Consider the following 27,684-nt stretch of genomic DNA (forward strand, 5'->3'; position numbering starts at 1 on the left):
CCATTCATGAAGCAATCTCACACAACCAAGTAGTGCTGACAGCAGAAGAAAGACACATGGGTGTTCCTGTCCCCTATACAACGCTGCTTGCTTAGGGCTGCCACTTGTACTGTTAGCACAATCGCGCTATATGCCTCAAGTTGCGAGTGGCAAGACAAACACAGGTGCGACTGTTTGAGGCATCCCTCATCACCACAATACAAATAACTTCAAAAAAACAGAAGATGTTCATTCGTTGAGATTAGCCATGCCTTGGCTCCGCTCAGTTGTTTAATTAAGTGATTAATAAAGAATAGTTTTATTTCACAACACATAAAACTAGCAATCAGGTCTCTCTCTCTCTGTGCATCTACACTCCCTGCCTGCAGAGAATCTTATGGTGATTTGTGACCCTTATTTCCTGATGATCCCCCATAAAACTGTCTGCAAGGGGATGGTGTATTCTGTTTGGGCAGGACGGATGAATTACAGCGGCCGCTGTCCTGGTGCTCTGCTGAAGAGCCGTGCAGAAAGGGTTTAGTGACGGAATGTAAAATTGCCAATGCTTCATTTTACGCCACCTTTATTATGACCCAGTGTAAATGCTTTTGGAGAAGCAGCAGTTACGATAAAACTAACGCCAACACCAACATTTGTTTCCACATTTAGAACATTTTAAATCACATTAATGAAGTAAAAGTGATTATAACAGTAGCATGATTGCTAATACCCAATAAATGAGTCCATTCAATGATGAACAATAATATTCAATTGGAACTATTCATCTGCCAGTTCATTATGAAGTAAGGGCTGGCAAGGACACAAGTTTGGACATTTTTATAATTGTGGTTGCAAAAATGTTGAATATTGAACACAGACTCAAAGGAGAAGTGACAGAAAACGTTGGTGATCGCAAAATGAAAAACTCTTTTAAATGATTTCAACGTTGAATGACCCCAGTTGAATGATATCCATGTTGATATCTGTGGGGTCTCATGATATTCTGGGGATAGTACCTGTGCTACACCTACACTGCTGAATGGCAGAACAAAAGAAGAAGACAGACGGACTGATCAGCCAGTCAAATGCTGCCAAACGTTTAGGAAAGAGACAACAATGGTCAACAATTCTTCTATTTAAAATTTCCTCAGAACTTACATAAAAATGACAATAACAACAAAGAACCACCTGGTTCTTGGCTGTAGCATTAAAAACAGAACCTAACTACCCTTTTTGTATGGTGGTGCTTATTTATCTCTCTAATAATGTTCTTACAGTTCTAGTTTAAAATGTGTGGAACTGGCACACACACACACAATCGTCCTCATTGGGGAGGATTTAAACCTGTGCCTGTCACTACGCCACATGGGCAAATATCTTATCTATTTATTTATTTATTTATGTAAGCCCAGAGGACACATTTGACCTTGACCACTACCAAACAAGTCCTGTGCTTGGCACTCACCGCTGCGCTTAGTCAGTTAGTGCCATAAACACACCTTTTAATCCCAAAGATGAGCTTTAGGGGAAGACCAAGTATCTAACATCACAGGTTAAAGAAAGACAGAAACTTTAAACACATTTCGTATTGGTTATTGTGTCAGAGAAGCACAGAAAATATGCAAGTAATTATTTTCTAGTCATTCCAGCATTGTTTGAAGGCCCTCCATAAAAAGATGGGAAATTCATCTGAAACAGCTGTGTGTGTTGGGTTATATGCTCAGTTGCATATGTGTGTGTGTGTGTGTGTGTGTGTGTGTATGCCCAGATGGCACCTGGTGCAGAGGAAAAGGCTTTCATCTAACTGAGTGTCACTCGGTTTGGAGCAATACTCTGGCTCCTGTAACACTCTCAGATCTGTCTGCGCTCACTTCATTACAACCCATGGAAGACACCACCCACCCCCACCCATAACGACCACAGTAAAAATCTGTGGCCCCTGAGGCCGCATGAAAAATATTTACGATCCACTCAAATAATGTCACTCATTCACAAACACTCAGGGTCCACGAAAGTGAAGTGACTGTCATTGTGAAACACTGCAGCACAGCACATGGTGACACAATGAAATTTGTCCTCTGCTTTTAACAATCACCCTTAGTGAGCAGTGGGCAGCCATGACAGGCGCCCGGGGGGCAGCGTGTGGGGACGGTGCCTTGCTCAGTGGCACCTTGATTAGGAATTTGAACCTGCAACCTTTATGATTACCTTCCCACTAGGCCACCACTGCTTCTAAATGTCTGCAAGCCAAATTCTCAGCCATTTACCAGCAAAATGACACATTTGGAATTATAAATGTTGCCAAGAAATGTCCTTATCTTCACAGATCTTGATCCAGTTTGTTAACCAATAATGGTAGTTCAGGCAGAGTTGAAATGTTTCTGCTTCTTTAAAAAAAAAAAAAAAAAAAAAAAGGAAACAGTAACAATCAGCAAGAAAGGTTGAAAAGCTAGAAGAAACTTAGGTTTTACTTCTTTTGTAAGTGGCCTGAAGTTCAACGGTGATGAGGTGGAGGTCAGCCAGGACGAATACTTCAGAAGAGACAGCGGCTCGAAGGCAGACTGATGCCCTAATCCTCATGCAGGGAACTTCAGAAGGGTCGTCGAAGAGGCAACATCTTCCATGTCACGGTAAGGTTGCTGCTGGAGTTCATCTTCATTTGTCTTGTCTGTGTGGTATTTTGCGTGTACAGTACAGCGAGAACCCCGCGGGGCAATACGGCTCATCTGGATCTGTTCTCACAGCTACCGGCCGCGGGTCTGACCTTTAGATCGCCCCATTAGAGGAGCAGTCAAACATACTTATCTCCGTGGAGATCATGCGTCGTTTTGAAGATGCTCCAAGGCCAGATTTAGTGCAGATCTGTGGAGCAATATGTCTTTCACTACATGACCAAGGCATGTTGAGCAAGGAGGAGGACGGTGACTCAGTTGGAAACAATCAGGTTGGGCTTCCATATATGTATATATATGAAGGAAAGGAAATACCACATCAACACATTCTTTTGTTGGGTGTAGTTCAATTAATAATCATTAACCCCCCCCCCCCAAAAAAAAAAAAGTGCCTAAACTGATAAAAGAAGCAAATCAAGTGTCTACATACTGTGAGGAAGGGTAGAAAAATTGATCACGGACGTTAAATACAGGCATTTGGTCCCTGCGCTTGCTACTTAAGGCCTCGCGAACACATCTTTCACCAAGTTTCCTGTCCTGTCCGATCAGCTCTTCCTTTTCCTGGTGTGTTCCAGCACCAGCACAGACACAAACGTATCCATGCAACACCCATACCTCAGTAGAGATGAAGAAATGTGCGTGTGTGTTTGTGCGAGAGTTGCATGTATATTTTTGTACTATGTAGTAGTAATCAAACTGTCCTAGGAATAGAGATAGTTCTGTCTGCTTATGCTGAACCCAGAGATGGGTTTCTAGCAGAGGTGCTCGCAGACATTTACAAAGTACTGAACATTCACTTAGAAAGCCAAAGAAAAAGAAATGGTTATTGGTTTTGTCAGTCTAATCTTCTGTCTGGTTTTAACGTCTTGTTGGTATTGTTTAAACCGGTTAACTGCACTGAAGACAGTGTGCAGGTAGTCAAGCCAGCACCCTCTGACACACACACACACACACACACACACACACACACACACACACACACCGAATGTCAAGTTTACTGAATGAATAGCTTTGTACATTACGGTACTACAAAAGCCACACATGGCTTAAACTGATCGAATTCTCTGCAAAGGCGTTCGTTCCAAACCCCACACGAGGCTTCCAACTTTCTGGACGCAACTCTGACACACGGAAACCCACATGGCCGCGCCTGTCAGAAACGCGCCGGGGACGAAATAAAAGAAGCAGCGGGCGCGTCTACCTTGGCGCCGGGCCTGTTCGCCGTCGTCCCGCAGCACCGCTCCAGCTCCGGCTCGGACCCACAGTCTCAGACCCCGCCGGACAGGGAGGTGGAGCCGAGCGCCACCACGTTTAGCATGAATGAGAGCGCCTCGCGGTGCCACGTGACACGCCGCAGCCAACCACTACGCCGTGAACCGCGGAGACACGCCCACCCCATCGGTGGACACGCCCCCCAGGCTCCGAACACGAGCTGTCAAGCGAGATTTAGCGTCTGGTTCGGACGGTCCGGCGGTCGTCCTTCCAAATATGAAAACATGCAGACAGTCTGTCTGTTTTACCTCCTCCCGGCTCCAAATGACCGGTGACTTGTGATTCGCTGTCCTGCTTCCGGAATCGGAGGTGGAATTACGCCCCCCGCTAATGAGTTAATTAAACAGGCCGGAGAGCGGAGAGAGGGCCACTTCATTCGTTTTCATTCGTTGCCAAGTAAATAAATCACGAACTCAAACTGGACATTTAAACAGAAGTCGAATGCACGTTTATTTGGGGGACGTTTTGAGTGTGAACTTAAGGGGTGACTGTTAAAAAGCACAGGTGACAGCGGGAATGTTAAGTGCTAAGGTGACAGATGTGGGAGTAAAAAATGTTTTCATTGCAAACAGGTGTAAAGTCTTCCACCCCCTGGTTCCTGGGGTATGATTTACTGCTTCCTGTTGTCAGCGCGGCAGGGGTTGTACAAATCCCTTCCTTTGTAATGCCACCAGGGGCCTGTGTGGGTTGTGGGAGGAGCTCCGCGGACGCAGCCTTTGGCTCCGCCCAATTCATCCATCCTCCCCTTGTCAAACTGGCTTAACTCGGGGTCGGGGTTATAATGTCATTCACATCGGTCTTTTTTTTTTTATCACTTCTGAACGACACCTTTCTATATGCCAAAAAACGCAAACAACTCACTTTAGGTACAGATCTCAGTGTCAAAATGATGATGGATTTGAATGAAGCTTGTTAAAAGCTGCTGGTTTTGGACCGAGGTCATCAACCCGTCAGCTTTTATGCTGCTGCAGTCATGTACACAGCAGGGGTCTTGACCAGTCCTGCCCCATGTCAAATCTAAATGTCCCATGTCAATGCAAGTGCCCCCATAAATTTAAGGGCCCACCACTTCTCTGCCCCCAAAACCCTTATAGAGCAATAAATCCATCACATCTCCCACAATGGGGCCAGAAAGCTGCCGTTTCCCACAAACACACACTCAGTTAACACTCAAGTGTACACACATTTTTTTTCAGATTATAGCTAAATCCCAATGATAAATGTTGAGCTTTTATGAGGATAAGTAATTTTAATGAATTGACTTAAAACAATTAAAGCCATTAAATTTTTTTCAGTTCACCAGACACCCATTTTGAATAGTCATTTTCTGACTACTGTCCAGATTCTTCTCAGCAATGATCCTGATTTGTGTTAAAATCCTGGTAGATTCTTACCAGCTCAACAATAAAATCCTGCCACCACTGTCTTGAGAGTGGTTGAACCCTGAATTATAAAGGGACTGAAAGTGAAAGTGAGGTGATTGTCATTGTGATACACAGCACAGAATGACACAACGATATGTGTCCTCTGCTTTTAACCATCACCCTTGGTGAGCAGTGGGCAGCCATGACAGGCGCCTGGGGAGCAGTGTGTGGGGACGGTACTTTGCTCAGTAGCACCTCAGTGGCACCTTGGTGGATCAGGATTCAAACTGGCAACCTTCAGATTATGGGGGCACTTCCTTAACCCTGGCAAAACAGCTCAGTTGCATTGGCCAGGAATACCGTCTGTAATTTTACACCTTTACAGTGCCTGTTAGTAAAACAGTAGCTAATTATATGATTTTTCCTACTAACACTAAAAGTATGGCTGTGTGTTTACGGTATTTGCAGTCATCATCCATTTCTAAATTTAATTTAAAGGGAAACTGGTTATGATATGTTCTGATAACAATGATTTATTCTTCGTGCAAGCTCATGCATTTCACCATGCAACCTCATGCATGCAGTAAAACTGATGCTGAAGCATCTGGGTTTTTCAGCTCAGTGACTCGTCGACTGTTAGATCAACTTAGAACACACATTACAAATGAGTGACAGAGGGACTGAGAGTACAAAGAAACTGAAATAATATGGAAAATATGGATTTTTCTGCAATTCAACAACAAAATATAATACAAAATTAATGTAAGATTTGTATTTGAAATATTAGTAAAAGAGAGAGAAAAAGAGAGGACAACATTTCACTTAATTATCCTAATTTTGTATATATACTCTGTTACATCGTTAGGTAGGGGAATCTGATAAAGCCAATAAGTCTCATGTGAATTTAACCAGAGAGAGCGGGGGAGAGAGAGCAGGTGAGAGAGAGGGGGGGGAGGGAGAGAGAAGGTCTTTGTGAGACAGGCAGCAGCAGTCAGCTGTTCTCACTCACTGTCGCTGCCCCGAACTTCAGCATGAGCGCCACAGACCCTGGAAAACATCCCCTCTCCCAGCCTTCAGAGACCACCAGTCTGGTCATGGGCCGCCCCAGCGGAGAGGTAAGAGTCTCCTCTCCTCTCCCCTCTGCTTCCTCATGGCCTCATGGGGGTTTTTGTCCTTGTCTTACTAAAAAAACAGATGAAGCAACTTATTCCACCATTTTTAATAGTCCAGCAGCCATGTACTGATGGAGTCGGTAAGGTTCTCATGGTAAAACTGGCATCATGTGTTCTTCCCTGATGAAATCAGTTACTGCTACTGTCATGGCTGCTTCTGTGCTAAGCATGTAATCTGATTATCGTTTGGTTCTGCACGTACATACAGCTGATAACGAAAATGATGCTATAATCCCATTAGGAGATATTTACTTGTCAAATCACATGGTTTGGATTGCATTATATACACCCATGTCCAGCTGTTTGAGGGCCTCACAGTTTTATAAGGTTAAAAGGAAACCAATAATAAAATTCTAATTCCAATACATGAAATCAGTTTTACATTTACAAACTCACATGAGAGTAAGAGTTGAGTATCCTATTTTCTGCCCTGAACTCCACATAGGAGGAGTGGTCAGCTTTCAGAGGTGCAAATGCATGACAAAATATTTACGTAATTTTAATAGGGGCAGTGGTGAGCTAGCGGTTAAGGAAGCGGCCCTGTAATTAGAAGGTTGCAGGTTCGAATCCAGAGCCGCCAAGGTGCCACTGAGCACAGCACCGTCCCCACACACTGATCCCTGGGCGCCTGGCATGGCTGCCCACTGCTCACCAAGGGTGATAGTTAAAAGCAGAGGACACATTTTGTTGTGTCACCATGTGCTGTGCTGCAGTGCTTCACTTCACTTTCATTGTCTTTGACTTAACAAGTCTCATAAATTTCTTGACTGCTGTAGTTACAACTCAATTTAACTGCATGCTATTCTTTTCAGGGCTTTGAAATATTTATTTATATATATATTTTAAACATCTAGACCACACAGTTATTTAAAATCTGTACGAAAACTTCACCTTCAGTCCTTTTAGCTGGAGAATGGTTGTTATTGCTCTGCAGTTGTTTGAACCTGTGACACAAACATGTGTATGAATTAATAGTATACTGTATTATGAATGGACAGTGTGACAGTTTAACAGTTCATTCAATGAAGGGGAATGAATTGTTTAAAAGTAATAATAATAAAGGACACTAGAGGGCACTATGGTTCGCTCAATTCGACGCCACGACGTGCGGTTCATAGTGTTGCCAGGTCTGCCTTTTTTCTCCGCAGAAATGCTACCGGGGTTTGGCATTTGTGCATAAGAAAATCTTATTTGCCATACCATCTTAAATGAAAAATTAATCTAGTTATCAAATCCTACAACAAACTGACCCTCAGATCATCACTTTGTTGCTCTGAACACAACCAATATTCACCATTGAAAATATTAAAAAAATTAGAATAAACCATAAAAACACCAAGGACATTTTCAATGACCCCTAGTAAATTTTCATACTGATAATTATATTAATATTTTTTGGTGTGTATCTGGGCTCATTTTTATTGTATGCGTTCTGAGTTTGTCACCTGGCAACCATCCCCACATTTTTAGCAAATGGCATAGGTCACTGAACCCAGCAAAGTCTCCTGGTGTGCACTGGCAACTTGACATCCTGTTTTCAGCGTGGGCTTTTGTGCTCCGGCTCTTTTCATCAGACCTGCTCACTGCTCAGATCAATCACCATACAAATAGCCATTTTCCCTAAACACAGCAGACCTGTCCCGCACCACACTGCCAGTGAACAATGGCCCCGGAGACAAGAGTCCTGCCCTTGCTGTGTGGCTCTTCCTCAGGTGTTTTACTTGGCAGCAATTCATTAAAATATCCTCATATTTGAAGTGGTGTTTCAAAAAGCTTTTGCGTCTTAACGTTTCCTTGAGTGATAAATGCAGGGGGAAATATTTCCGACACTGACTAACTACCTTCCCTTCAATGACCCTACCTTGTGAAAGAACTGTGAGGTAATATAATAACTGCTGGTTTGTTATAAGATATTTCCTAATTGTAAGTGGAAGTTAAATGATGTGAGTCTTAATCTCTTGAAAAAAAGACCCTAATTGGCACACATCATAACCATTTCGACAGGAAAGCAGAAAGTTGAACTCTTTGGGCAGGTTGATTTTTAGTGACAGTAGTCTAACAGCAAGCTAAATCAACCAGTTAATTCTGCCATGTGGTCCTAGCAAGGGGGTCCAGGGGGGCCGGTTGCTGTGAGATAAGTTAAGCCAAACAAGAGCTAAATTGATCTATGACAGGGCCTCCATTGTGCACTTCTGTGCTGCATTGAGCACTGGGGTGGCACTGATGGGATGATCTGTGTTTGTGTAAGTGTGTGTGGCCATCAGTGGGATGCCTATCTTGATGCAAAGGTGATGTTTCCCTGGATTTTCTCTTTTCGCTTTCCTAGAACTTATAGCAAATGCTTGGAAGACAGACTTCTTACATAATCTGGTAATTGTGTGTAATATTTCTAATTGTGTGTCATTTAAAAATGTACTTGTATTTAATTATTTGCATTTGTGCAGTCAAATATACATCCAGTACCACCACAGTCTTGAAAAATACATATCACTTCAGACATGTTCTTCTAGTACATCAGAACCAGAAGACCCTGGTTCAAATCCCACATAAAAAAACATTCTGTCCCTGAGCAAGACACTTAACCCTAAGTTGCTCCAAGGGGACTGTCCCTGTAACTACTGATTGTAAGTCGCTCTGGATAAGGGCGTCTGATAAATGCTGTAAATGTAATGTAGTACTTTCAACCATCATAAACAAATGTGTTGATTTCAATAGATCTTTATTTAGCTTTTTACAGGGTTTATTGGCACAAACGGCTCATATTACAATAGTGGTCAAGGCCCCTACTGAGCAAGCCAATGATGACAGTGGCAAGTAAAAGCTCCCTGATCAGAGAAACAGGAACCAAGGATCAGAAGGGGGAAACCGGGCTCCTCTGGTCAGCACCAGACTACCCCGAGTTGTTCATGCTACAGTCCTAGTGAAGAGTGAGATACACCCAGGAAATACTGGCACAGTGAGATTTTTGCTGCACAGGTTTGTATTATTTTGTGAAGGTCCACACCAGTACAGTATATTAGAGTTCTGTACAGGTCTATCCAGATGACTTGTAAAGGGCAGAAATGACACACAAACCAGTCATACCATGAAGAAGTCATCATATGTTAAAGCATCATATGTTAAAACATACATCATAAGTTAAATAATGATGCTTGCCTACAAAGCCAAACATGGTCCAGCACAAATAATCAAAGTACTTACATTTACATTTACAGCATTTATCAGACGCCCTTATCCAGAGCGACTTACAATCAGTTGTTACAGGGACAGACCCCCCTGGAGACTCTCAGGGTTAAGTGTCTTGCTCAGTCCTAGTGAACCAGCAGCCGAACGTATTTAACTGTAAAGCACTTAGGTAAGCTGCTGTGAAGAAAGCAGTGTGCAAAATGCCATAAATGTAAATGCCAGTATATCTCCAGCCAGAAGACTAAACGGTCCGTCTGGCTCCTCTGTGATTACAATATTTCTCCCTAATACAACATCTCTACTGTATGGCTGTTATTATAAAAGCCCATTGGCCTTTGTTGGCCTGACAGGCCTGGCCTTATTTTCACTGTTGCTACGGTGACGCTGTGTTCTCCAAATCCTGGCTTTATTGCCCCTGACCTCCCAGGCCAGCACTCAGCTGTCGGCCTCCTTTTCATCAGCTGCGCTCTCTTCCAGCTCGAACAAAGACCCCACACTCCTAATTGAAGTGTGTGATGGAAGGACTACAGTATTTGGCGAGGCCGAATGGAATGCGGCAGCTTTCACCTGAGCAAGCAATGTGCTGGTGTCAGGGTTAATGTGTCCCTCTGAAAGTCCCTTTTTATACTGTCCCATGAGCCTAAATGACACTGTCACCACTGAAAATAAGGAGCCCTTGCTGATGGACAGTAAAAAGTGTGGTGATGGGCTGGAATGCCCATGTTTTCTCTTCTTGGTTGAAATGTGTCTTTGGCTTGGATTCTGAAAACAGGAGATAATAGTAATTAGACAATTGAGACAATAATTAAAAACAAAATAAATGGCATTTTATTCCGTGTTCAGAGTCACAAAACAGCTGAAGCTGTAATTTATTACAATAACTGGATATGGAGGTAGTTTCTATCACATTTCCTAACACAGAACACAACCTCCAAGTAGAGCCTACGACTAGCGTGAAGAGAAACAGGCGATGGCCTGCCAGGCGATTCACAGCGAACGGAGGGGGCAGAACCTCATTATGCTCTTTGGGAAACGCGAGTGGCAGGGTCACATGACTGAAGAGATTAGGCCGCAGCGTCCTTACTCACACTCATCCTCTGAACAGGGGGAGTCAGGTCATCCACATGCAGCACGTAGACAGTGACTTACACTGTCCAAAACAGGTCCATAGCTTTAAGTCCTACTTTCTGTTGAGATGTGGTGCACATCAGCTTTGATTTAAAATGGTTTTGCCCAGTTATTTGTAGAAACATGCTGATTTGTGCTCTTGGTTGCTTTCGGTCTTCTGGTTTCGTTCCTTTATTTATAACTGAGTGATTATGTCACATGTCACATGGAGAATACACCATGAGTCAGCACCATAGACATTTTCGCTAAGGAATACAGGATGGAAGAAAGATGTGAACTGGATGTCAAGGCATCAAAGTGGCCTTAATCTCGCACATTGATAAATTGGTGATGCTGTAAAAATAACCGCTGTGGTCCAACAGGTACGTGTAAGGTGGAGTGTCGGCCAACAGATGGAGATTAGGAGTCACTCTCACCTGCCATGTCATGTGGACTGCGTCACTGCGTGGGAAAGGCTGCAGACTCACATAAATACATTCCAAAAAGACAGCATAAAGACATTTATTTAGTTTCATGTGAACTGATGAATTTAATACAATAGCACATTAAACACTTCCTAAAATGGTTTCCATTAATGATAATACACTGACCAACAGACAACAGTCATCTTAGATTTGAAGAAAAATGGATGAAGACAAGGGATTTGAAGACAAAGAGTTCATTCACTCTCATCTCTCTCTTGTGACATGTCACTCAAGGCCTGGCGAAAACCTTTAATCAGTTTTAGTATAATTTAGATCACCATAATGTTCATAAGATAGGTATTGCCAGAGTTTTTTTTTTTACTCCACGAACAATGCGAACCCCAACAAACAGCCCCCTGTTCTTTCTATTGACGTTTTTGTCTGTTTTTGTTTATGGTGAAATTTTCAAAGAACCACGATTAGATCTGGAACGAGCAAATGGCGCTGAAATTGGCCATATTTTCTTTTCTCTCATGTACTGTCTAAGCTTTTACGTGTGTCTTCCTGTACGACACAAACGTTTATTTTTATGTGAAATCTCACCGGAATTTTCCCCCGCTGTCCCAGGGCCAGAAAGAACAAAGTGACTCCAGTATTAGACCCCCCCTCCTCTCAAAATGACACAGCCCCTACCACACCCACCCTAAAGGTCATGAAGTACAGAGCCATATATCATACTGTTTATTTAAGCAAATTACAAAGTGGTTATGTGTTCACATTTAATTTTAACATTTCTCATGAAAATCGGGGGTTAAAAAAACCCAAAACATTTTATTGGGATGATAAACTTTCATTCATCTGTTTATACACAGAACTCTACATGGAGCACTGATTAATAATAATCGCAATGTAACACAATGCAGTAATATTTTCTGTTATAGTTTTATTAAACTATAAGTATTATGTTTTTTTTATGTCGGTTATCTATTTTATTTGATCGATTCTTGGGGTTATTTTTGCATGCTATAAACAAATATTTGTCAATTTACTATGTCATCTCTTTTCTTCGTATTTATGTTTACACACATTACATACGATTACCTTTAACGGTTTAAATAATTTCTCATATCGTTTATGATACATTATTAGGAACAAACAATGCTGTAATTTCCTGTGATGGACCGGAGTGGAAGAATACCATAGGACGCCCCCGTCTTGCGGCCCATCGAAACGACCAATCAGCGCGCATGGACTCAAACGAGCCTTCGTACACGCCCCCCACGGCGGTACACGTGCAGCCCAGCAGCCAATCAGATCATCCGAGCGCTCAAATATATTTGCCGGCTTTAATTCCAGCCGGCAAGACTGGTAAAGGTGGGTGAAGAATAACGTGAACGGACCTTCACTTTATTCATGGACTGAGGCGCAGCTGTACAGCTTTAGGCGGATCTACTTAAAGGAGGACTTCTTCGTTTCGTTTCGTTTTTGTTATTTGCGGACATAAAAAAAAAGAAAAACCAGACGTTTATTTGGAAGTTGTTTTTAGAGGTTTAGATTTTCATTTCACATTCACAATGGAATCCAACAACAAGGTAATACATCTGGTACTGTTTTAAATTGTGTGTAAATCGATAATCCAAACGAAGGGATTAAGGATGCCCTCTCATATATAATGAGGTCGTGTTTTATGAGGCTGGGATGGTCGTGCCTTTGGTCACGTGCGCCACCGAAAGGTTATTAGAATAACATCCTTATTTATATATGAGTGGCAAACGCAAAATATTTAGTCATAACAATTAATCATAATAATTGGTCGTCTTAGCACTGGTCATTTTGAACACCTACATGTAACTGTTTTTCATTTTTTTGAGCAGTGATGATGATGATAGTAATGTGAAAAGTCAACAAACGAAAATATTAATTTATATCTGCAAATGATAGATAATTACTATTGTATTTTTTGTGTACTAGTGGTAACAACAACAATAAAAATCTATGACCATAACAGTAACAATAATTTTATGATGTTGTTAGTGGTAGAAAAAATTCGAAAAAAAAACTGTGTTACTTTAATGAAGAAAAAAAATCTTCATCTGAACATTTCCAATGTGTCAGAAAAGACCCCATTCCAACCTTGCGATTACATAACAGTTCAGGTCATTAGATTGTTGTTATTTTGGCAGGAAGGGTAAAATAGAATCCTAAATCCATGGACAATTTATCCAGCCACACGTTTGATTTCTCAGGTGTTAATTGGCACATGACACATATGAACATATTTTCATTTATTTCATTTATCACAATTATCACATTATCACAACACTTATGTCGTTGTACCGAGGTAGGAGTGAACCAGGCACTAATATATATATATATGTGTCTCCCCTCTTCCCTTAGCCCACATGTGGGCAAGATGTTTCAGTGGACTGTCCCCTTAATGCAGCTATGTTTATTCTCCAGACCTGCTATAAGGTTATGAAGGTCTCGCTCTCTTTACTTGCTGCTAAAATATTGACATACTGTTACTAGTGTGGATTTTCCCAGTTGCCTTTGAGGTGGACATCCTTGTCAAAGTTTTGTCTTGAGCCCATAGTTCCCTTTCTGTCATTGTATCATCTAAGAAAGCAACATTATTGATCTTTAATTGATATGGACGTTCTTGTTAATGAATGCTTTTTGTTGCCATGGGGATGGTCCGCCTAGTTAGCATGACACAGCAGCTGATTCTGGCTCAGATTCCCAGGCAGGAAGGAGGGAGGGGGGTTGCCTGTGAATGCCGTTCCTTCCAGGCACCATTGAAAAAGCAGGAGCCAGATTAAGGCTCTATTAAAAGAAGACTGATGTAACGCTCTCAGCGCCGTCTTTCTTTCTGAAGGGGACAAGTCGTAGTTGACCTCAGATTTGCCTTGAGAGACCAATTGTTGCCACACCTGGTAACAATTTTAGAGGAAAGTGACACCAAAAACTTAAAGTGCTTTTTGAGATCAGAATTTGTGTTTAAAATTGCCCTTTACTGACATTTGGGTAGAAATATTAGGCAGTGTTATATAAAAGCTTAGTGTTTGGGGTGTGGACAGGTCATTCGACGTCTGTGTGGACGTGGGCATTTTCAGGCTTTTCCTTTAATGCGATTAGCGTCCTTGAACCTCGACATTGTAATCACAACTGTCTGAACGTTTGTAAGAAGACTTTATTCTTGATTGTGCACAGACATCAGCAGGTACCGGCTGGTACCACTTCACCTTCCTCTCCTGCTGATGGTGATTTCGGTCCAAGTTACGTGAAAGTGCCCACTTCCTTACGTTGACTGCTGTTACATCCTTACGCCACTACTGAAAAAAATATTAAGTGATAGTAAATAAAGCAATAAAATTTCTATGCTATCACTTAAATTACTAGCATAGTTATGATATATGAAGTGATAACGTAGTAATAATGTCAACATTACATTTCTTCTATGATTATTATTATAGTGTAATTACAAAATAAATACATGCAAAACCACCACAAGCAATAAACACCCACATCCTATTCCAAACAAAGAATGTCATGTGAATGAAAGTAAGCTTTATGTTTTGAGCTATAATTCAATATTATTCTGATTATTTGATAAAATTGTATGGAGGTCCACAGCACAGCTGCATGGTTTGGAATTTGGGAAAGTTTTTTATTAGTATACTATGCTCTTTTAACGGAATAAGAATCAGTGTGATCACCCTCATGATCATGTACCTGATAACTGATATCTGTACAATTAGTCAGATCCTGTGTTTCAGGAACTCACACTGTGAGTTTATACACCTGTCTACTTTCTGTTTCGCAGCATCTGACGTTCCAGTTGATGATGGCGGTGGGCACAGCTGTTATTGGCTCGCTGCAGTTTGGCTACAACACTGGGGTCATCAATGCCCCACAGAAGGTTAGTTGTTGTCTTGTGGGCTCTATGATGGTCACTCTCCATGTTTCAAAATGCATCTCAAATCTAGTCAAGGGAACAATGAAATGTCCTTTTCAGAATTTATCACTCACCTCAGTGAAATGCATGTGTGTTGTTACATGTTATTAGTTTATTAATGAAATGGAGTGTATTAGTCCTACTTTAAAAAAATGGTCAATAAACCAATAAACAGCACATGTTAATGTAGTACATTACATATATAACACATATACACATCCACTTTTGAATATAATAATGCAAGCAGTAACCTAACAAAACAGTTTGACGAGTTCCTTGTCTCTAGGTAGTTAAAACTGGATTTTTATTCACAACAAACTCTTATTTGACTGTCATTAGTTATCCATGTTCCATCCGCTGACACCCTCCAATGTATATCAGACTCAAACAAAAGATCCAGCAGGGAAGGCATCCTATACTGTTGTTTATTTCAATAGTGGAATATTGGTTTACCAGTTACAAATAAATTACCTGCAGGTCAGAAAGATGTGACCTAGTTGACTGGATTGAAGTGACAGGGGCCAATAAGGGCTGGTGTGTACTGGATAAGGGAAATGAGGAGGCAGTGAGGACACCTTCACTCATGCAGATTAGGATTACTCCTGTCTCAAGGTGCTCTGAGCCAGTTGTGACTAGACATTAATATGTATTGTCTGTGCCAAGGACAGATAACAACATTATGTAAAACACCTAAAATCTTATATTTAAATGTTTCACTGCCACTCTGAAAAAATGTAAATAGTAGTCTCTTTTGAAAAGAAAGAAATAAGAATATATGAAGCAAGAAAGGTAAATTTATAAATGAATTGCCGCATTACATTACATAACATAACAAAGAGCATCCAGTCAATTGCCTGGATGTGTAGATAATGGCAGATTATACTGTCTGTATGTACATGGGCAGCCAACTCCTACTGTGAGTGACGGTGTGGATTATTGCCACAGTATTTGTTAAAGAGTCACTGAAGTGCACAGGTTCAGCCCATGGTTGCTTGTAGGTACAGTAGTGCTGTGCAAAAAGAGCTTCCTCTTGACACTCATAAGCCTCCCCCGGTAGGTAACTTTCTCATTCCAAGCAATATCACTGCTTCCTTTTACCTTATGAACTGCCCTGCCATCTTCTTGTTTGACAGCACCAACTGTCCCTTTTTGTCAATTTTTAATGCATAAATAATGCACTTCTTTAGACATATTTTGAGAATGAAAAATGATGTTTACTACATTTAAATTATTTCACTTGGGAGTGGTGTAGAGTAGTTAGTCCAGTTAGTAGTAGTTAGTAGTTAGTAGTAGAGTAGTCCAGTCACTAAGCATACAGTGTGGGTAGTCTCTGATGTAGCAAGGTACGCAGGGTATGAAATAATATGAAGTAATTCTATTTTTTCATTTTTATTGGTATAGCAGTAGCCAGAACTTAAATAGTAATCTTTCACAGATTTATACCTGTCCATTGCATTCTACAGATTATTGAAGGGTTCTACAACAAGACATGGTATGACAGATATAATGAGTCTATATCCGCCACCTCGCTCACCACGCTGTGGTCTTCATCTGTTGCCATCTTCTCTGTCGGGGGCATTTTTGGCTCCTTCTCCGTTGGTGTGTTCGCCAATCGCCTAGGGAGGTAAGTGGGAACTGCTGCTGGATTGTAAAAGATTTCCATGAATAATAACACACAAAATTTGTGTTAATCGATTCCTGCCCACTTCTCTCAGGAGGAACTCCATGCTGGTTGCCAATGTGCTGGCATTCGTTGCTGCCGCATTCATGGGATTCTCCAAAATGGCTGCATCGTGGGAGATGCTGATTATTGGCCGCTTTATTGTGGGACTGTACTCTGGGCTGTCCACAGGATTTGTGCCCATGTATGTGGGTGAGATCTCCCCAACTGGGCTTCGTGGTGCTCTGGGCACTTTGCATCAGTTGGGCATCGTTGTTGGCATCCTCATTGCACAGGTACTGAATAATCCAATGGTAGCCTCCCTTTTATGGGTTTTTCCTTAATTTCAGATCTTTTTTGCTTCATAAAATGTACCAAATTTTCTCCTGCACATTTCACATGGACTGCTCAAAAGCATGAAGTAGAAGTGATAAGTGGTTGTGTGTCACAGGTCTTTGGAATCGAGTCCATCTTGGGGAACAGCGAGTTGTGGCCATTCCTACTCAGCTTCACATTCATCCCGGCAGTGCTGCAGTGTGTTCTGCTGCCTCTCTGCCCTGAGAGTCCAAGATACCTCTTGATCAACCAGAATGAAGAGGGCAAGGCTCAGGATGGTGTGTTTAACACGCATATACACACACAAACTTTGTACCAATTCAAGTCAAGTTTGCATGTATGATCTGTCTTTGATAGTCATGCTGTAGTTTATCTCCCAAACTGCCAAAGGTTTCTGAATCACAAGATACTAGTCATCTGAAGCCACTATTTTCAAATACTAGTCTGCCAAGTGCAGCACTATGCCCTAAGCACAGTGCATGTACACTTCTGTACGATAAAAACCGTCCACATCCAAAATTGACCAGAAAGAGGAAGTAGCGTGTATCCTTCCATTTCAAGCTCTTTTATTTTAAACATAATTATGTGGAAATAATTTACAAAGTGGAAAAATTTACAAATCAGCAAGAAGGGTAGCTGGTTTCTATTCTTCAAGATACAGATATCTTTGAAGATGTTCTTTCTTGTTTTTATCTATTTATGTACAGCCTAAACAGACCTTTGTCCTTACACTGGCGAAGAAGGCCACTTTGAAAATTGGGCCCTCAGTGTGGACTGAGGCCTTTTGAACGTTCCATACTACTGCCAAGCCAATCGTGTACATGGAGCAGCTGAGATTTAAGCTTTTATTTAGTTTTATTGTTTGCGTGACTATATGTTCCACAGTCTTGAAGAAGCTGCGTGGGTTAGATGATGTGAGCAGTGACATGAAGGACATGAAGGAAGAGAGCCGTCAGATGATGAGGGAGAAGAAGGTGACGATCATGGAGCTTTTCAAATCTCCAGCCTACAGGCAGCCCATCTTCATAGCCATCATGCTCCAGCTCTCTCAGCAGCTGTCTGGCATCAATGCTGTAAGAGCTCAGTACACACTCACCAAACACACAGTTACTCAGTTCCACTGAATTAACCAAATTCTTTGTCTGCAGGTGTTTTACTACTCCACAAGTATCTTTGAGAAGGCCGGTGTGTCCCAACCTGTCTATGCTACCATCGGAGCAGGAGTGGTGAACACTGCCTTCACTGTGGTGTCGGTAGGGACTCTCTTTTAATTGGTTGCATCACAAGGCAGTTCTCATCAGCCAGTTTACAGATGAGGTCAAGCTGAATCAGACTGATCTCATCCTCTCTTCTCCTGCAGCTTTTTGTGGTTGAGCGTGCCGGCCGCAGGTCCCTGCACCTCACTGGGCTCATGGGAATGGCAGTATCGGCAGTTTTGATGACGATCTCCATGAAACTGATAGTGGGTGTCTCAGTCTTATTTTATTAAGCAGCCTATCAGATGATACCAACACATCCTATTTCTATGCATTTTGATACATCAAAGTGTAATTCATAATTTAATGTGCACACAGGACCAGCTCAAGTGGATGTCATACGTCTGCATCGCTTCCATTTTTAGCTTTGTGGCCTTCTTTGAAATTGGCCCGGGACCCATTCCCTGGTTTATCGTGGCTGAGCTTTTCAGCCAAGGGCCTCGGCCCTCTGCCATTGCTGTGGCTGGCTTTTCCAACTGGTTCTCCAACTTTCTGGTGGGCATGTGCTTCCAGTATGTGGAGGTAGGAGCTTTTTTTGAAGAGCTTGTATGTATATTTGCATGTATTCATTGAATTCAAATTTAGTTAATTATCCAGTCAAACCATCTATATAGAATCTAAAAGGTATCCTCCACCACACTCCATCTCTATTTTACACACTTTATGGCATTGATGTCCTGTTCATCTTAAGCTTCTTCTATTTCTTTGTTGCAGCAACTTTGCGGCCCATACGTCTTCATTATCTTCACCGTCATGCTTGTAGGCTTCTTCATTTTCACCTACTTCAAGGTTCCTGAGACCAAGGGCCGCACATTTGATGAGATCGCAGCCAGCTTCCGGCAGACGACCGCGTCAGAGAAATATGCTCCAGAAGAGTTCAGCAGCCTGGGCGTGGACTCTCAGTTCTGAACGAGCACTTTGCCTCTGCCCCCATCTCCTGATGTTCACAGTGTCTGTGGACCACTGTTGGGACTCTGCTGAGCTCTGTAGCTCTTAGAACTCAGTTATTGTGCGGATTGAAGCTGTTATGTTTGACATGGTTAGCGGGAGAGCTTGAGGGGAACCAGAACTAGGACCAGAACCCATTAAACTATTATCAGAAGCCAGCCTAGGGCCTGTGAGAGAAGATCCTCTAACTGCACAGAGATGGATCATTTTTTTTGTTTTGTCCTTTTCCATTCTTGTCATCAGGGCCAGTAAGTATAACTGTTAGAAGCACTACTGTTTTTAATTTGTTTTTTTTGTTTTTTTATCAAACTAGAGTTTCTGTAATATTGTGCTCAATCACTGGACCAGAACTGACCTATGCTGAGTTTATCATACTATTTATGAGTTCTAAAACAGATCATCTATATTATCACTTGAATCATTAATTTGCCAGTTTAGCGGTCACAGGTATTTATTTTACTCTAATTAAATGTTTATATGTTATTAACTTTATTTACCATAAAGCACATTTATATAACATTTTGTTGACTGATACAGGATAAATCATAATGAATCTTACCTATCTGAAGTCTGAAGCCGTTTAAAGCATAAATTTGAAACTCAAATGATCCTGTGGTGGCAGGACTTTTCAAAGGTTGAAGGAGTCATGTCCATACAGGCTACAAGCCTGGGAAAGGAACTGGGCCAGCCCATATATAAGATATACAATGCTATAACACAGTGAAGAAGATCATATCTTTTTAGGTCTAAATAATTCAGATTGTTTATACATGGACTGAAATGTCCAGATGAGATGATGTGCTATAATTCCGATTTTGCTATTCTGCTTCCATAAATTCTCAAACAGGGAATTAGCTACAATGGCAGTCCATTGAACTGTACACCCGATGGAGCAAAAGTGAATACAACCATCATATAAACATAGAACAACAGGCAGTTTTGCTTGCAGGAACCAAACTAGAGCACATCACAAGCCATCACTGTGCACAGCAGGTTCCAAATGGACAAGATACTCTACAGTTACTCTGGATTTACTGTGAGATTCACACTGTTCTCATATTGTTCAAAGAGGCCTACTTTGGATATGTTGTTTATAGTCCAGTGTAGTCCTACTTGTGACCTGATTTTTGCACATCAGATAATTGTGTTTATTTTAAGAGATTTAACATTTAAACAGACACACCACACTGAATGTGAAATATTTTCACATTTCCCATAGTTTTTATATTTTATTTTTGTTTGTTGAAGTTTATTTCTGTATATTGTAATACATTTTGAAATTAAATATAAATTCCTAATTTAGTTTTATTTATTGAATTTTACTGAGTAATTGTCATTTGTATGGTTGTGGAGATGATGTGTTTCTAGCTGAAAGTCCACGTGTGAGAGTATATTATGGTGTGTGTCCTCTTTTTTTCTGTTTCAGAGAGTGCAGTACTGTAAACATTATGAAAAGTGTATTGGGTTGCATTGCACATGGTTGGTCATGGTGTTGTTGAACAAGTGTTGCTCACTTTGCCTTTCATTCCAAATCTGAAACCTATTGTGTTTGTGTAGTACCATGAACAGGGGTACTTGTCAGAGACCTTTATAAAGTTCTGAATATGAATCATGCAAAATACAATGATCCAAGTGAGATATATAAGTGTTGTAAAGACCTAAAATGTGTTGTAATGATTGAATGAAAAGTGTATGGTTTGTTTTATTTTTCTCTAAACCATTGTGCCAAGTCTTGCTACTGTCCTGACAGTTATTATTTTTGTAATTTAACACATAATGCTGGCATAAACCAATAAAAACCACATAGCCCATTGGATTCACCATGTGTCCTGTCTTATTTAACACCACAAGGGGGCAGAATGTACTCAACAAAAACATACAGACTGGACTATTTGCTTATAGACATGATAATGCAAAAGCATTTTTGGAACTATTTTGTAACATTATTTCATGCTTTCATTTGATGTGATTCGACTGGTTGCCCTCACAAGCACCTTTCTTTCCAATAATGCTTTATGTATTTGTTTTACTTATTTCAAATAATGTTACTCAGGGTTGCACCTTTTTTAAAGACTCTTTCTCTTTCTTGTTATGCTGAACTATCAATTTTCTGTGTTCTGTGCTTTGACAGGTGCCTGGGGAGCGTTGCTCAGCGGCACCTCAGTGGCACCTTTGAACCGGCAACTTTCTGATTACGGGGCCGCTTCCTTAACCACTAGGCCACCACTGCCCCTCAGTATTATACCAGTATATACCACTGCCCCTTCAGAATTGTTACCACACCTCCAGCTCAGAGACACTCAGAGGTCCTCAATTCAGTTCAATCACATTGCATCAGTTTGATTAATCTTCACCATGCATCTCATGAGTCATCTTCTGACTTTCCCTGACAGGCTGTGACTGTCAGACACTCGCTGCTGTTTTGCAGTGTCTCCAGTAGTGTGTTTTTGGACCACATGCTGGGGAGAGATGAAAGGTCGCCACCCCGCCAGGTTCTTTCATCTGCCACCACTTGTCATCTAGTGGCAGTTCTTCCATGCGCCTGTTGTGATTGGCTGGCCCACAGGCATAAAGAATCACGATCAGAGAGTCCTGAGTTAGATGAAAACTGACCTATGCACTGAGCTAGACCTCAGCTTTTCATGTTTGTCCAGACATCAGCAAATGCAGTGCTTCTGAATCCTCCTGCAATTCTCCTCATTGCCTCTTTTAATGCTTCCAACTGGCTGCATAGAGCATTAGTTAATAATTATTCATGCACCCGTCCACTTTACCGATCCTCTGGTGCAAGGCAATACAAAAATCTTCGGTAAAATTTGCCAGTGTATTGCAGGGTGAAAACATACTGGACTCATTTTACATTTTAACATGCATGTCTGTAGACAGTATGCAAAATAGGCTAATAACACTATAACATTTATACAGCCTTATAGTTATTTTATTATAACATTTTAAGGCATTCATCTTCTATTCAATAATGCGTTGAATAATTGCTTTTGGAGAAGCCCCAAAAATGCTGTACCTGGCTTCATTCAGTGTCTTTGCCTTTCACTTTTACCATGACTTCTGCAGTATTTATGGTGTGGGGGGTAAAGCACAACATGTTGCTGTTATTTCCCCTCAGAACTGGCACCATGTGAAGTCAATTGAACAAAGAGCAGACATGTGCTTCTGTCAAGGGCTGACTGGGCGATTCAGACAGAGGGACCCAAGGTGAAATCTGGTGGAGGCCTAATGTGTAGTCACTTCTGAGCAATTACTGCACAGGCTCCCTGTCCGATTCTAATGACCATTCTCCAGTCAATCACTTCCTGCTAGCTTTGAAGAAGCGCAGTCGTTTGGGACTGAAAACTGTCATTTCTGAAGAGCCATCTGGAGCCTTTCACATTTTACATTTTGCTGGAATTACAAGATTTTAGCTTGGACTGATAAGTATTTAAAACATCTGTGCATCCCCTGCTTACATTCACACACTTTCAGGCTCAGTGATGCTCAAAATCCGAATACAGAGTTTTGATGAACCAGTCATGTTGCGATGCATGACTGGTCAAGCAGCAGTCCACTCTTCAAGACTTGATTAATTGCTATCTCTTTCACACCAACACACACACACACACACACACACACACACACACACACACACATACAAATTGCTAAAAAAAACAATTTTACTCACATCCAAAATTTCATTTGCATGTGAGAAAATGATTCGAATTAAAATGAGTTTGGTTATGATTCTGAAATAGAATATGCTTTGGGTAGTTTTTGCAAGCTTATCATCACAGTTTAATTCATTCATTTTTAAATTTATATAAGGCTTGTTGTGGCTTCTTAAGGGGATTGAAACTGTTCAACATCAATTATCAATAAAGAATAAAAGAACAATCAACATTTACGGCATTTATCCAGAGTGACTTACAATCAGTAGTTACAGGGACAGTCTCACTGAAGCAATTTAGGGTTAAGTGTCTAGCTCAGGCACACAATGGTAGTAAGTGGGATTTGAACCTGGGTCTTCTGGTTCAAATGCAAGTGTGTTAAACTCTAGGCTACTACCATGCACCCAAACAAGACGGGGTGTGGGGTGGTGGTAGCCTAGTGGGTAACACATTCGCCTATGAACCAGAAGACCCAGGTTCAAATCCAGCTTACTACCATTGTGTCCCTGAGCAAGACACTTAACCCTAAGTTGCTCCAGGGTGGGACTGTCCCTGTAACTACAGATTGTAAGTCGCTCTGGATAAGGGCATCTGGTAAATGCCGTAAATTTAAATGTAAGGCCTATCCAGCTATGGAGGATATGAGTTTTTTTGCAAAAACACATTCAGAAGCATAATATACCCTTGGAGCAGCAAATGCCATGTTCAAATGGGTTAAGGATTCTCTTCAGTTCTCTAAGGAACCACTTCCTGGCACTTCATGGTAATTAGTGATATGATGAACCCATCCATGCTGTCATATCTGCTGGAGGAGTGTGAACAACAGGCTGCTTGTTGTGACAGGAGGCGTGTGAACATCTCTGGAGATTGAATGTCCCGGTGTCTTAAATGCTTCGGTGGCAACAGTGGAAATGCTGACAGCATCAGAACACAGACAGGTGGATCTATCATTCCCACATTCCCACAGCAGCTGAGGCTTTTGGATGTTAGGATATTTCTCACCATTGTCTATCTTGACGTCCAACATACAATCAATGGCATGATATAATATTTATAAAAAAAGGTCCATGAACACCAGAGTGCCCTTGATCTTTATGTCTGTCACTTGTTGTATTGTTTGTTATTAATTGTAGCGCTGAATGGAAAACTGTGTTTATCTTGTCATAGCTGAGTTTGGCACATGGATTGCACCTTCCCTAAAAAATACTCTTAACCCTTCTTCCAAAGTTAGTTCTGCACAAGAAACAGTGGAGGAAACAAAAAATGAATCCCTCAGTATGTATAGAACATAATATAAAAACTGAAAGTGAAGTGATTGTCATTGTGAACCACTGCAGCACAGCACACAGTGACACAACAAAATGTGTCCATCACCCTTGGTGAGCAGTGGGCAGCCATGAACGGCGAGCAGTGTGTGGGGACGGTGCTTTACTCAGTGGCACTTCAGGGGCACCTTGGCGGCTCGGGATTCAAACCAGCAACCTACTGATTACGGGACCACTTCCTTAACCGCTAGGCCACCACTGCCGCAGTAGGCCCCCCACCAATAGCAGGTAAGGAAACAGATCCATAATCAGAAGGGCGTTTGAATCCCCAACTGCCAAGGTCCCACTGAGGTGACAACGAGCAAAGTACCATCCACACACTCTGGCTGTCATGGCTGTGACAGAATACCCATCCCAGGTGCTGTGATGGGTTAAATGCAGAGAAAACATTTCACTCTGTGCACCGGGTGCTGTGCTGTGGTGTGTTACATGTGATAATTAATCACTTTCACTTCACTTTCACGTCACACATCGCTGTATATTTACCGCTGTGTTATAAATATCAAATTAGTTGACCATCCTCTACAAATGTGCCACAAAAATATGTCCTCATGTGAAATCTTTTTTAATGCACCTACTTTTGTGTTGCGCTCAGCAGTCAAGGTGCTCTCTTAAACTAAACCAGTGTACCTGTGTAGCATGATCATTCTCAATATGATAGATGGAATTCTGGGCATGCTCTTTGTTCAGACTGTCAGCTCAAGGCCAGCTGGAGTTCCGAACTCGAGGGATTTTTTGGCTCTGTTTTACTTGAAGGATTAAGTCAGATAATACTTTCTTGCAGTAAGATTACCGTGTGTGTGTGTGTGTGTGTGTGCATTTGCTGTTGTTTAATATTCATGTGAACACACACACACTTACACACACACACACACAAAACAGTCTGTTCTGAAAAATCTGAATTGCAGTAAATTTACTTGACACTGTTTTGCTTGACACTGACAGATTATATTTCCAATATTTATCAGTTCTTTGGTCTATGATGAATGTAATAACAAATGATGCACAATAATTTGTGTATTTAGAACTCTCTAGATCTAAAATAAAATATGAACATTTTTAACAATCTAACAAATAAATAAAACGCATTTCCCTGTAAACTGAAAAAAATTAAAATCTGTAATTTGTCAATTCACCCATAAGTATAAATTGCAAACTAATATTTTTAACTACAGGAATGACAAAAAAAAAACATATTCCTATGATAGTTCCCTATTATGGCTAGAAATGGCGATAGGTGTAAAGAGTGCTTTGGTCATTCTGTTTCACTGTTCAGAGTGCGTCAGCCCAGATGTCGGATCTGGAATTTCTCCCCTTATTTCATCATAAGGGGAAAGGTTACCTCCCGTTTCTCATGCTTTGTCTGCCCCGAGAATCTCCCACTCCTCCCCTAAAAATGTGCAAAGCATTGCAGTGGTGATCTGATGTAAAAATGAGCACATATATATTTTTTTAGTTCCATCGTTCCAGACTCTGAAAAGTTTTTTTTATGGAGCAATGACAACACGACTGTTTGAGCCAAACCTTTTGGTTGGTGAATTTGCATTTAAAGCTACACACACTGAAACGGCACGTCCTGAGGAAATCTCATTGTGTGACTGGCCTAAAGTGGCTGTAATTCTGCAGCACGGCTGAATTTCAGAAAGAGACTTAAGACACAATATTAGGGGACCACTACGTCCTATATAAAAGCAAAATAATAATAATAATAGGGGATTTTTAAAGAAATGACAGATGTGGGGTTTTTTTTTTCAGCGTATCAGTGTATACACTGTGTGTTTTATTGTAAGGAGACTGGGAGGACAAAATGATTACTGTAAAAAAAATGCCTGCAGTGAAATTCCACACCTCTGAAGGTTGTGTTCTTGCACTATCGGTTCCCACCCTGGAACAAACAAATAAAGAGGGAAAAACAAGAATCCCCCCTCTCTGGCCCATCAGAAAATGTACGGCGAAGGCTTCGAGTTCATGAAAAATACATGAGTTCCCGTTTTACCTCGGCCTGGCCTGGGCTTACGAGAAGATAAGATCCCGGCTCTGAGGCGACAGGCTCGCGTGCAACGAATGGCAGAAACAAATTGCAGCCCAGTGGGAGATGATTTCTGTTTGCATGTGTCTGGGAACTGAGGGTATTAAAACATCACCCTGCCCCCCGTTTTTTTTTGTTTTTTTTTTTGAACTGCCTTGCTGGCTTCTGTCCATGTTATTATTTGCTGATAATTACAGGATGGCGAGGCTGAGCGAAGCGGAGCGAGCAGCGCATCCAACACTCCAAATGGCAACAATTACAGCAGCAATTTTCATCGTCCGTTCCCGCCTCGATTCTCCGACGCCGGCCTTTGTCTTTATTTCTAGGTTCCCCAGCTCGCTCTCTGATTATCTCATAAAGTAAAAAAAAAAAAACCTGAGGATGGGACACCAACGGAGACATGTGAGTCGACCGCAAACACCGCTTTGAGGGGAACGATGGCCTTGCCTCTTGTTTTTTTCAAACCCCGGAAGGTCTTCAGACCCTTCGGATCCCTCCCCCTCGAGTGTCCGTTTCTGATGTTCCTCCCCGTCACCGTGAGGGTCAGTTGCTTCTGCAGACCCGCCGTGAAGCCCCGGGGCCTGATCGTCCGAAACCGCGTGCAGAGCAGCCGCATGCTGGTTCCCAAAGGCTGCAGTAAAATAAACAAGCGAGTATCTTTCCAGATGATGAGGGTGAGACGGCATAATGGGAGAGCAACGCGGATCTGTCCGGGGTGCGCAGAGATCATGCATAATTCATGGTCTCAGAAGAATCCTGAAGCGAGCACGACAAGCTGATATGACTCGCACATGGCCCGTGGAGGGATGGGCTGGCAGGAGGCAGCTGCTTTAAGAGCTTCTGAGGTGGAGCTGGGAACTGGGGGTCGTACGAGCCAATCAGAGCGCTTGGGTGTGCAGGAACTCTGTGCGGGTTCTGCATTCCCACAGCTTGATTCGTTTATTCGTTATTTTATTTGAAGATGCAAGGTTGATTTCTGCGGCGGAACCAATTTGCCAGAATTATTTTCTGTAATGTAAAATACAACATCCAAAAAATACTAATACTACTATTAATAATAATTATTAGAAAATATACTGACTTTCTTCTTTTATTTTTTTTTTCTTGCAGTGTTGTGGAGGTAAAAAGTCTCCAGCCGTGTTCTGTAATACGAGTTCACCAACCTACATCCCACGCTGCAGGCAGATGGCCTTCCTCCGGGTTTGTCTGGTCCTTTCTTGATAGCCCGAGGCTCTTCGACGCGGCTGAACGTTGAACTGTCACACACCCACATCGGGAATGGTGTTGGACCGGCCATCCTGGGCTGCAGAAACAACTTCCTCCTGCACAGGCACCATAT

General features: G+C 41.7%; 2 protein-coding genes across 4 annotated transcripts in view; one reads left to right on the forward strand and one right to left on the reverse strand.

Moving 5' to 3' along the window:
* phc2a (polyhomeotic homolog 2a (Drosophila)) overlaps nucleotides 1-6,615 on the reverse strand; it is a 26,607-nt gene extending 19,992 nt beyond the window's left edge. The window contains exon 1 of one of the 2 annotated variants that reach the window (XM_028993650.1): nucleotides 6,297-6,615. The gene's annotated coding sequence lies outside the window, so the exon portion shown is untranslated. Of the gene's footprint in view, nucleotides 1-3,852; nucleotides 3,919-6,296 lie in introns of those variants that run through there. The other variant, XM_028993651.1, reaches the window with a different exon arrangement.
* Nucleotides 6,319-21,152, forward strand: slc2a1a (solute carrier family 2 member 1a). Of its 2 annotated transcripts, none has more exons than XM_028993655.1 (10): nucleotides 6,319-6,402; nucleotides 15,001-15,096; nucleotides 16,596-16,756; nucleotides 16,848-17,088; nucleotides 17,244-17,406; nucleotides 18,014-18,201; nucleotides 18,277-18,381; nucleotides 18,489-18,590; nucleotides 18,703-18,906; nucleotides 19,099-21,152. In XM_028993655.1, exons 1-10 carry the CDS (start codon nucleotides 6,319-6,321, stop codon nucleotides 19,291-19,293), a joined length of 1,539 nt encoding a protein of 512 aa, XP_028849488.1. In that variant the 3' UTR covers nucleotides 19,294-21,152. The 2 variants fall into 2 exon arrangements, with proteins under 2 accessions (XP_028849488.1, XP_028849489.1); XM_028993656.1 differs by lacking the exon at nucleotides 6,319-6,402 and adding an exon at nucleotides 12,752-12,769 and having other exon boundaries at nucleotides 19,099-19,293.
* The last annotated feature ends 6,532 nt before the right edge of the window (nucleotides 21,153-27,684 follow it).

Source organism: Denticeps clupeoides, chromosome 10 (genome assembly GCF_900700375.1).
Source record: "Denticeps clupeoides chromosome 10, fDenClu1.1, whole genome shotgun sequence".
Lineage (NCBI taxonomy): Eukaryota > Metazoa > Chordata > Actinopteri > Clupeiformes > Denticipitidae > Denticeps > Denticeps clupeoides.